At 45.6% G+C, this 11,519-nt stretch overlaps 1 protein-coding gene across 4 annotated transcripts in view; it reads left to right on the top strand.

Moving 5' to 3' along the window:
• The first annotated feature begins 1,305 nt into the window (after positions 1-1,305).
• The window catches only part of HMGXB4 (HMG-box containing 4), a 31,306-nt gene continuing 21,092 nt past the window's right edge, over positions 1,306-11,519 (top strand). Inside the window, exons 1-5 of one of the 4 annotated variants that reach the window (XM_044229301.1) lie at positions 1,307-1,369; positions 5,961-6,059; positions 6,715-6,833; positions 7,098-7,176; positions 7,942-8,897. In XM_044229301.1, the coding sequence (XP_044085236.1) occupies positions 6,029-6,059; positions 6,715-6,833; positions 7,098-7,176; positions 7,942-8,897 (1,185 nt within the window). In that variant the 5' untranslated portion in view covers positions 1,307-1,369; positions 5,961-6,028. Of the gene's footprint in view, positions 1,370-5,960; positions 6,060-6,714; positions 6,864-7,097; positions 7,177-7,283; positions 7,399-7,941; positions 8,898-11,519 lie in introns of those variants that run through there. The other 3 variants (XM_044229299.1, XM_044229303.1, XM_044229302.1) reach the window with 3 other exon arrangements.

Genomic DNA, 11,519 nt, shown 5'->3' with positions numbered 1-11,519 from the left:
CCCAGAACAGCAATCCCATATGTTTTGGTGAAACTTACTGACTATCTTTCCGGTGAGCGGGATGGGGCCTTATTTACTATTCACAGTTACCTTTTGGGAATAAATTCAGCCACTCTGAATGTTTCTTTGAACATCTCAGCATCTCACAAGTGAAAAGCAATGATTAAACAGAATCCAATATTCTACTCAGCGCAGAGGGAGAGAAAGCTTCACATGGTGAAAAGAGCACTGAGCCAGGAGTCCAATAATCTGGCTTCTAATCCTTATCCGATCACTAGCAGTGTGTTCTGAGTCAAATCATCTGCTTCTCTCAGTCTCAATTTCTAAATCTGCAAAGTGAGCAGCATTACTACATCCCCTTCAAGCACCCATCCAATTCTGGACTGGAAAGCCTACTAAGATAGGGATTCCTAATCTTTGATAGGCTCTAACCCCCGAAAAACACCCATGTGCACAAACCCCTAATGTTGCACAGTTTCATGGGGTTCATAATGCTAGGAACCAATCTAGATCTCCAACCTCTCCATTCTCCAATAACTAAGGCACTAGCCTCTTCTTGAATTCCTTTAGCAATGGGGATCTCGCTACCTTACAGAGTAGCCAAAGAAGAATGAACTGCTCTAGAAGAATAAGTTTGTCTTCACAGAGAACCAGGATCTTCGCACAGTAATTTCCAGAGCCAGTCACAAAAACCCCTCTTTCTCCTGTGTGTGGCATCTCTTCATTTGCCCGAAAACAGTTTCTAACTTTTAAATGCAAATAATTTGTGAGGAGAAATGCAGAGGATTCGCCGTGGAAGTTATTTTATGATGCGTTGTTAGAAAAACATGTCCTTCCACCTCACCCGAAGTATGCCAACCCCCCAAACATAAATGCCAAATTCCAAACAAGCACCGCTGCTATTAATCTGCATGATCTAGGTTTCGCAGAGAGAGAATTTAGGTACAAAAATATCCCGAAGGAAACGGCAGAGTCTTGTGGAAAGAGCGTTCATTAAGACTCAGAAGACTACCTGTGTGCGGTTGGGCAAGTCACTTAACCTCTCTGAGCCTGTTTCTCATCTGCAAAATGTGACCAAACCTACCTCACAGGGATGCCGTGAGGATTAAACGATATAATGTTCAGAAAGCTTCCAGCCCAAGCCTGGCCCCACCGAAAATTCTCAGTCAACTCGGGTTCCCTGGCTCAGCCAGCGGCGCGCTTCTTTCGATGCACTCGGCACTCTGTCAGGAGCGGGATTCCCCTTCCCCAGCCGGAGCCTGCGCTCTGGGCTCGACTGAGGCTCCCTGGCCGCTCGCGCTTTTCTCTCCTTCTCCAAGATGGCGGCGGTCGGCGGCGCTGAGGCGGGATCCGGGCGAGCCGAGTGAAGGTAGCGGCGAGCGGAGCCCCCACGAGGCCGGCCTGGGCCCCCTCCCCGAGGCGGCAGCGGCCCCGCCCCGCCTCCACCCGCCGCTTGGGCCCGCGACACCGCCGCTGGGGCGCTTCAGGCCCGGTGCGGCCTACCCCAGAGGCCGAGCCGGGGACTGGAGTAGCGGCCGCAGTCCGCCCCCGGGAAGGGGCTGGAGCGGGCCGCCGAAGGAAGGCGGGCGGGAGCTGTTCAAATGGGGAAGGCGGGAAAGCTGCGGGGCCGGGAGGGGGCGTGCGGCCGCCCCGGGGGCCTGTGGGCACGGGCCGCCCCTCCCCCTGCCGGGGCCGTCTCCGCCCTCGGGGGCGCCGGGAGGCCGCCGGGGACGCGGGGACCGGGTCGGGGCCGCGGTGCGGCTCGGGACCCGAGGTGCGGGGTCCCCGGGCTGTCAAGGCGAAAGGGCCACGGGGCCGGTGCGGCGGGAGGGCAGGGCCCTCGGCTGGCTGGAGAGGATGCGAGGAGCTTTCTTCTTTTCCTCTTTCACAGAGCTTTGTTGAACTAGCTGTTGCTGCAAAACGGCCGGGAGAATCCCATTGGTTTGCGTGAGGACCGCACGAGCGGTGGTCCTGGGGGCTCTCTGTATAAATAACCCGGTGTTGTGTGTCCTTTTTGCGGGCGACCCAGTTGGAACGTGCCTTCGTAGTGCGATCTCCGTACAGGCCCGTTTCCCCCCACAGCTATTACTTGTAGATTTACTTTATATTATGCATCAGAGGAGCACCTTCTCCCCCCTCTCTTTGCCGGTTAAGCAGGTGGCTGATTATATTCCCTTATAGCAGAACAAATTAAAAAAAAAAAAAAAACTCAAAGGAAAGCCTGTTGATTGGACAAAGCTTGTCAAAATTTGTACTGGTGGGTTTTTTGGAAATGTGTGTTGCCGGCCGATCTGTGCGGTGGTCGTGGTTCCGCTTAGCTGCCTTGCAGTGATAGGATTCAATCCCCGTGCCAGGCTGTCGGGATCTCCGCAGTTTCCAGAGCTGGCAGGGGCTGCGAGTGCTGCATAGGTAGGTTCCTGGAGAAGGGAGTGGCAGGAATTCGGAGTCTCGGTGTTCTGAGATTGGAGGAGATCTCTACAAAAATGACAGGACAGCACCTGCGCTCTCCCAGAAGTAAACAGTAACAGCAACAATTTGGAAACTGGCAACAGCTGGATGTGCACCTTCCTTCCTTTTTCTACATGGCCAGGCAATGGGAGTTCGTGGAGGGAGTGCTGGAAGAGAACCCCGACTCTTGAACAAGGCTCTCATTCCTGGACTAGACCCGGAATTCAGGATTTTGCTTACTGCTCAGATCAGGGGCTTAATATGTTCCCTCTTTTTCAACACTCATTTACATTCCGGAATGAAGAAGCTTGTTAGCAATTGCTGGGGCTCAGATTACCTCAAACAAATCACCTTCTGAAACTCTTTTTTTTTTTCCCAATAATTATCATTTGGATCTGCAAGATAAGAAAGTACTATGCCTGATGATTTTCGCGTTTTCATTCATCACGTTGGTAATCCCGAAAGCTGTGCCTGAACAAAATGCTTCTCTACACGTGGAACAGCAGCTCCGCCTCTCCGTTTTCAGATCCTGAAGAAGAGTCCCAGAAGAGCCATTCAACAGTTTGCACATTGCATGAGTACACGCTTTTTGTGGTGGCATGTTTCTGGCCTCCATACCCAACATTAAATAATGAATTTTCACGTATGTTGTCATTTCTTAGCACACTAAGAGGAACATAATCGTAAAACTATCCCTGCCTCTTGAAGTTGACAACATTGAATTCTATACACTCCAAAATGATGGAATTCAGGAGAATGGGTTTTAATACCTGTTTTACTTTTGCCAACATTTAATGTAATTATGGCCTCTGCTTTCTAATGTGAAAATCAAACCTAATGTTTTTCACTTTCCTTAATCCCACAATGCGCAGCCTAACCCTAAACTCTGAACTTACCATGGATAATATTCAAGACCTGGAAAGAATATCAGGGGGTCATTTGATCCAATATAAATGTTGTCCTAACTCTGCCTTTCTTCCAAACTATTGCTTGAGACTTCTTTATCTGGTTTCATCTTTCCTTTATGAGTCAGCAACCAAAACTAACCCCTGAGCTGCAATAATATCTTGATTTTAAAGAACCTAAAAACTCAAGGTCCATCAGCTTGCCCAAGCTGTGAGTGGCGTAGTCCATTGCATTCAATTTCAGTTCTTTAAATTCTTGACTGCTCCAGTTCTTTAGGGAACCAGCCTTGCCTTCAGGCCCCGCTCTTTTTTTTTTTCTTACAGGTAATTTAATCCTGTAATTTCTAAAATGCTTTTCAGTGTTTTAATGACAATTTCAACAGCAGCAGGCGTAATTCCAATACACAGTGCTCACACCAGCACGTGTTTTCTGTGTTGTCTGTGCCTCTGAAGATCAACTCCTGATTTCCTGTTCCTTTTCACAACTTTTTAAATCCACTGGTGGTTTTTCAGAGCAGTCAGTTAAGAGACCATGAACATTTTTTTTGTGATTCAGAGGTCACATCATGGTTTTCTTTCTCATACTGTCTTCGGAAATGCTTATTCCTGCTCTGACTGTTAAATTGTTCGACTCTGTTTTATATCAGTTTTGATGTTACTAAAATGAAAGCTGGCCTGTAAGTCTCAGGGCCTGCCTTTGCTTCATTTAGAAGTGCATTTTCTTGTTGTTGACGACAGGTTAGTGGCCATATTTATGACATTGAATATTTAAGAGTATTTCCTTATCAAACATTCGTAGCCAAAATTTACTTGGCATGAAAACATTTAACTTCAGGTCTCAAGTTGTGGCATTTCTTGGCATTACCAGCCTATGAAAACTAATGGGACCTATATACATTTTTCTAATAACGTCAGTATATTGTGCCAGTGAGAGGGCATAAGATTTTCAAATGAATGCACATGATTCCCTATGGCATTTCCCCTTCCTTCACCACTTTTGGAGTCAGCACCACTTGTGTGGAAAAGGGAGGGCAGTAATTTCTGTTTGAGAAAGTTGAGAATGCTGGGGCATGAAAAACTAGCTACATGATGTACGCTGCCTCGTATTTCTACATAAGCTCTGACCTCAAATCCCCTTCATTTCCTATGAAAAGCCCTCAGAACAAGCAGTTCTCTGGTTTATCACTAAAATAATTCAATCCCTTTGGTTTCTTTGCTTCACTCTAGATTCTCTTAGCTTTGACCAAGTCCATTCTTCCTTCTCCTTCTCAGGGAAGTGGAGAAATGCTTTTTTTGTTACTTTTCTTAACGTTCCTTGTAAATCATTCTTGGTAATTGCTTTTTCTCTTTGTTTGTTCAACTTAGGCATGTCTGTGCACTGGATTTTATCTGACTTGTGCAATTAAATCTTTTTTCCTTTCGTTTATTTTAAATGTAACTCTTAGGAGAGTTTCTCTTGTTAATCAGATTTTCTTTCACAAGAGTTACATACTTCAGTATTAACCATACCCACATGAAGGGACTGGCAATGTCTCACTGAAGAGCCCTTCAGCATTTCTAGATTCCCCATGTAGTGATGAAGGTAAAATAAAATGTAAATAAATAAGCAATTTGATCACCTTTTAAGCATTTCACTAACCGGATGAGAACATTTTCAATATATTTAGAACGTCATTCTTAAATTTCCTGTAAAGATTTCCTGTAGGATTTGTGACATTGTCTGTCCTTAAAGTACCTGAAGAACTTTACCTTAGAGTCCAGTCTGTGTACTCTATGGCTGTGACAAGTCTGTGGCTTGTCATTGTCAAAGTGACATATAAACTTGAATGTCCAAAAAAGAAATTTTAACAATTTCAAAATAATATTTAGAACATTTAAATTACAAGAATTCTTCAAATCAATGAAAACCTTAATAATCATAAAAATTTCACCACCAATGGTCAAATGATAATTCTTATTTTCACCTAACCTTTAAAAAAGGCCTGACAGCCTTGAAAGCTGTCATGTGACCAACTAATGGAAAAAGTGTCCTTGCTTTTACATGTCTACAGTTTTAAGCAAATTCACATAGGCCAACAAAATGCATACCAAAAAATTACACTCTAAATGTCTTTACTATCCCTATGATGTTATCATCACTTCTGTTTAAACTGTAATACAATAGATTTTAGCCTGTCACAGGTCCACGTGGTAGAACTTTATGGTCTGGAATGTTTACTGTAATCTGTCTTCCTCTGCATCCTGCTTTATCTGTGCATTTTGTCACCATATTGAACCTGTCCCTCTGACTTAATGTCAGTGTTTGCCATCTCACTGTTGTCAGTCCTGTTGGCATTTCAGGAATTCTCATTTTGAGTTATTTTTTATTACATGGGAGGTATTCTATATACTTCACCAAATCATAACTCTAACTCATAAATCAAATCAAATTAAGCCCAGTACCACTTCCTGCAGTTTCAACCCCAGTATATTTACAAACAGAATGAGGAGGTGACAAGACACTCCCTGTATCTTGCTGCCCTTGGATCACTACGCATTTCCATCTGGAAGGTTGCTTCTCCACAGTGATTTCGCATTACAGGAGGGTTTTCCTTCTTTGTTTCTCAGACCTGGTCCTGTAGACCGGAAGGAGCCTGGACACAGTGACACATTCACAAAGGCCCTGCAGGACCGCCATGGCTTATGATGACTCCGTGAAGAAAGAAGGTATGACCCCTTAATCTGAGCAGCATTCCAAAGGGGGTTTCCTCTTCAATCCTTGCAGCCCATGGACATAGAGACCAGGACTGGCCACCACAGCCTGGACTCCCAAGTGATGGTCCAGAGCAGTATTCTGACACCCAGCCTCCACATCATCCCCCAGACTGGGCCCATGGAAGCGAAAACCAGGACAGGGTTCCAACCTGAGAGTCTGAACTCTTAAGTCTCTGTAGTCTATTGGGGCGATCCCCTGCAGCACTCGTGGTCCTTGCCAGCTCCAGTGTGCAGGAGTCTGGGGATAGGAATCACATTTTGGACTCCCACAAAGCAGCACAGCACGTGAATCCTTATTCTTTTCAGCCTTACCTCTGCAAGTCTGTGTCCACCTGCCAAATCACAACTAAGAAACCATGTCTGAGGATGCACACGGGGCCTTTGCATAGCGTGGAAGCATTGTTTCTTCAGGTTTGGTTCTTGTATTTGCAGCCAGGTCATCAAGAAATAGTCTTGTCCTCCTGGATCCTAGCCAAGTATTCCAGTGGACTTGTTGAGATGCGATTTTAACTTGGAAATGGAGGGACTGTTGCATTACATACGTGGTGATCTGGTTGTCACTTACTTGCCTTTCTCCTTTCCTTTCCCAAATGAATCTGGCTTTCAGATTGCTTTGATGGTGATCACAGCTCTGAGGACACGGGACTAGCCGCTGGCCGAAGCCAACGAGAAAAGAAACGTTCTTACAAAGATTTTTTAAGGGAAGAGGAAGAAATCGCTGCTCAGGTCAGAAATTCTTCCAAGAAGAAGTTAAAGGTAAATTCTAAACATAGGAGTTAGGAGAGTTTTTAACCATCTCACGTCCTGTTTCCTAGTACTTGAAGAAAGAAGCGTGTTTTTAAAACTTTAAAAGAGAAACATCGTTTGCTGTCTACTTTTAAGTTTTACTTTGTTTTCCAAAGTCAGAAATCAAAGAACAAAATTGGTTCCAAACTGCTGTTGCCTCATCATCTTACTCAGTGGTCAATTCTTCTTCCTCTTCAATTCCAGGATAGTGAGCTTTATTTCTTGGGGACGGACACGCACAAGAAGAAGAGGAAGCACTCCTCTGATGATTACTACTATGGAGGTAAGGAGGGGAAGGGGCAGCAGGTGGGATGAGCACATCACTGGTTCTTGGAGTCGGGGTAGGGGAAAGGGATCCAGATGTTGCTGACTCAGTGGCCTATTTAACAGGACAGTGGTTCTTGTTCTGAGTGCCGATAAACCAGTGTGAAGGAGGAGAGAGGTGGAGGGCTGGTATTTTGGAGGATTCAGCATAGAAGAACAGTCTTCATTTGTGATACACCAGGTACCAGGTTCCTTCTCCCCCCAATCATCCACTTATCTTCTGCCCATTGTTACCTAGCATCCCTTTTGCCATATGTAGTCCTGGGCCCTCTGGCCTGCACCTGTGGGTTACCTCTCAGTACAGTGCCTATCCACTCAGAAGACCAGTTTTTCTTAGCTCTCTTATGCGCACAGCTGATGAGACTAACCCTTTACTAGAACAGGCTTGTCCTGAACGTGGAAGCAAATGACACTCTGTCTGCAGTGTAACCTAAATTGTAACTGCTCGTAATCCCGCAGCTTAGTCCGTTCTTCTGGGTCTCCCCTCTCTGGCTGCTGTGAAGACTCAGTGAAGCGAACTCAGTGGCAAGAACTGTGTCCAGGGTCAGGCAACATCTACTGAGCCAAGAAGGACATGGGCGTCATCAGGAATCAGTGGAAGGGCCTCCCCTCAAATCATTTCTCTTAGCCTCTTCCTCTTGTTAGTTGAGTTTTTTTGGTGAGAGAGGAAACTTGGTGGAAGTTGGTTTGTCGTGTGGACATTACTCTCTCTGATTATTTCCAGACCTTTCGTCTTTGGAGTCGTCACAGAAGAAAAAGAAGAAGTCCAGCCCGCAGTCTGCCGATACAGCCATGGACCTGTTGAAAGCCATCACTTCCCCGCTGGCAGCAGGCTCCAAGCCCTCCAAAAAGACGGGGGAGAAATCCTCTAGTTCTTCAAGTCATTCAGAGAGTAAAAAGGAACACCACAGGAAGAAAGTAAGTGGAAGCAGTGGGGATCTGTCCCTGGAGGATGGTGGTTCCCACAAATCCAAAAAAATGAAACCGCTCTATGTGAACACAGAGACACTGACCCTTCGAGAGCCCGATGGCTTGAAGATGAAACTGATTCTCTCACCAAAGGAGAAGGGAAGCAGCTCAGTTGATGAGGAGCCTTTTCAGTACCCCTCTCAACAAGCGACTGTGAAAAAATCCTCTAAGAAATCAGCTCGGGATGAGCAAGGTGCTTTACTCCTAGGACATGAGTTACAGAGCTTTCTGAAAACAGCCCGGAAGAAGCACAAGTCCTCCTCAGACCCGCGTTCCTCTCCCGGCCCTGAAGGCTGTGGGGCGGATGGCTCCCAGTTCCCAGAATCCCACAGTGCTAACCTTGATCTTTCAGGACTGGAACCTATTCTAGTAGAATCGGACTCGTCCTCTGGTGGGGAGCTAGAGGCTGGGGAGTTAGTCATCGACGACTCTTACCGGGAAATCAAGAAGAAAAAGAAGTCCAAGAAGAGCAAAAAGAAGAAGGACAAGGAGAAGCATAAAGAGAGGCGGCACTCCAAGTCCAAGAGAAGTTCAGGCCTTGCAGCTGCCACCGTGGGAGAGGTCGGAGTGGCACCCGGCCCTCCTCCCAGCATCCCCCACCCTGGAGCCGCTGCCACTCCCCAGCCACTGCCCAGCCTCCACACAGACGGGCATGGTGAGAAAAAAAAGAAAAAAGAGGAAAAAGACAGAGAAAGAGACAGAGGAGAAAAGGTAAACCATTTTTTTAAGTGTGGTGGTTAAGAGATGATAGTAGTAAACAGACTTGGAATTAGGCAGCTGAGGTGAACAGCGGGGAGCGTGGGGAGGCCAATCTGATGGAATGACATGAGATGTAAAACAGGGCCAGTGGCCGAGTTTCTCTGGTGCATAGACAGGAGCAACCTTAATTTTTCCTGGGTTTTCTTAATAGAGTTGTTCTCCCATCGTGCTAAGCGTAAGTTTAGGGATCCCGTTGAACTTGGAATTCACAGAAGGAGCCAAACTTGGTTTCTTTCACTGAGCAGCGCTGTCTGCCTGGGGCAATTGAGAGAGATGAAGAGGTATTCTCTGAGTTCATTCTGAGAAAACACATCTTCAAAATGAGGGAAATAATGACCAAGTTAATGGGACAAGCTAGTGGCTTTGCACTAAGCTCCGTGGGTCACTTACTGGTATTCTTCCAAGTGTCAAATGCATGTTCTTTCACTATGTGAGTGCTTCCTGTTTGCTGGGCCCAGTGCTGCAGTGGGTGGCGAGAGGTGCAGAGCTGGGCAGGACGGAGCTCCTGACCTCAGGGATCGCACTGATTGCTGAGGCGATAAGAAGGAGAAACCAGCCACCTTGGTTTAACTTCTTTCCTGCAACTCGAGAAATCTTCTAGCAGCTGTACTTAGGGACTGGTGACCATGTCATTAAAGGTTTTCTGTAAAAAATAAGCTACCCCTTTATTATCAAAGTAATATATTAATTTTATAAAAATTTAGAAATTCAGAGTCGTAGAAGGAAAAGGTCAGAAAGGTCTGTTTCACCACCTAAGGACAACCATTTTCTTCCCTTTTTTAGAGTCCTGCAAAATAAAATGTCAGATAAAGTCTGAAAGAGGAGCTTCTAAGGAGAAAGTCAAGTGTATTAAGAATTTGGGAATGGCAGTTTCACTTCGGTCTGTAATTGAGGTGCAAGTTGTGTTTTCCACTGCAAAGAGTACCTTTTTTTTTTTTTAAGATTTATTTATTTGGGAGAGGGCACACATAGGATCAGGGGTAGAGGTAGGAGGAGAAAGCAAGCCTAAGCAGGCTTTGTGCTCCTTCTGACTGATGAGGGAGGGGCTCGATCTCAATGACCCTGAACCTGACCTGAGCCAAAACCTAGAGGCAGAAGCTTAACTGACTGAGCTACCCGGGTGCCCCAAAGAGTGCCTTTTAAGTATGTATTTCTCAGAAATTAAAAACGGAACTGTACCTTCTGAGCCAAGAATGAGTGTGAACGTAAAGAACTAGATAGTCGGATACTAGGTCAGGTGTTGCGCATTTGTTTATTTGAAAATTGCTTCATGAAATCACGTATAGTCTGTGTAAGATTCTGCTTATCCTGAGAACTCCCATTCTAGTAATACATGAATAATGCCATAAACTAATCTTATAGCGCTGAATGCAAGATGGCAGGGTGGTCAGAGAAAGCTTACCAAAGAAAACGGATTTCAGTGGAAGGGAATGCAAGAAGGCAGAAAGATGTGTAGGCAGTCACACAGCAGGACAAGTGAATTCTAGTCCTGCGTTTCTAACTGCCTGATAAATACTTCCACCTGGATGCCGTGGGTTCCCCAGACCTCTGTGCCCCTGATTAGCTCATCATCCAGCCTCCTAAACCTGCATCTCCTGCACCATCTGCTTCTGTGTTCCCTGTGTCCTTCTGGTCACCCAGACTCAAAATTGTATGCTTAGAATAATTTTTCTCAATACTTCATTATAAAATTTTTCAAACAAAAAGCTTTGAAATCGGGGGCGCCTGGGTGGCTCAGTGGGTTAAGACCTCTGCCTTCAGCTCAGGTCATGATCTCAGGGTCCTGGGATTGAGCCCCGCATCGGGCTTTCTGCTCGGTGGGGAACCCGCTTCCCCTTCTCTCTCTCTCTCTGCTTGTGATCTCTGTCAAATAAATAAATAAAATCTTTAAAAAAAAAAAAAAAGCCTTTTTTTTTTTTTTTTAAAGATTTTATTTATTTATTTGACAGAGAGAAATCACAAGTAGACAGAGAGGCAGGCAGAGAGAGAGAGAGGGAAGCAGGCTCCCTGCTGAGCAGAGAGCCCGATGCGGGACTCGATCCCAGGACTCTGAGATCATGACCTGAGCCGAAGGCAGCAGCTTAACCCACTGAGCCACCCAGGCGCCCAAAAAAAAGGCTTTGAAATTGTAGTGGACACCATATGCCATCCAATGAAATTCTGAAGTTACCATTTTGCTATTTGCTTTATCACACATCTGTCTGTACGTCAATCCATCTTTTATAATGTATTTTGAAGGAAATTATAGCTATCATACACTCCCCCCCCAGCCCAAACACTTGAGCTTGCATGTCATTAACTTAAGTGCAGTATTTTTTTCCAGGGCTTTTTTTTTTTTTTTTTTTTTTGGTGGAATTTACTTGTGCTCACATGTACACACGTTTAGTATGCCGTTGGGTGAGTTCTGACAATTGCACATACCTGTGTGACCAAACCTCTGTCAGGGTATGGACATTACCATCATCAGAAATAGCATTCTCATACCCCTTCCCAGTCAGTCCTCACTGTTCTGATTTTTTTCCAGTCTTAGAGCTCATTTTTCCATCTCCCTCTTCCCTGCTTTCCCTCTCCTCT

This window comes from Neovison vison, chromosome 12 (assembly GCF_020171115.1).
Source record: "Neovison vison isolate M4711 chromosome 12, ASM_NN_V1, whole genome shotgun sequence".
Classification (NCBI taxonomy): domain Eukaryota; kingdom Metazoa; phylum Chordata; class Mammalia; order Carnivora; family Mustelidae; genus Neogale; species Neogale vison.
Note: the sequence above shows the minus strand (reverse complement) of the source record. Positions and strands in the feature narration are given on the sequence as shown.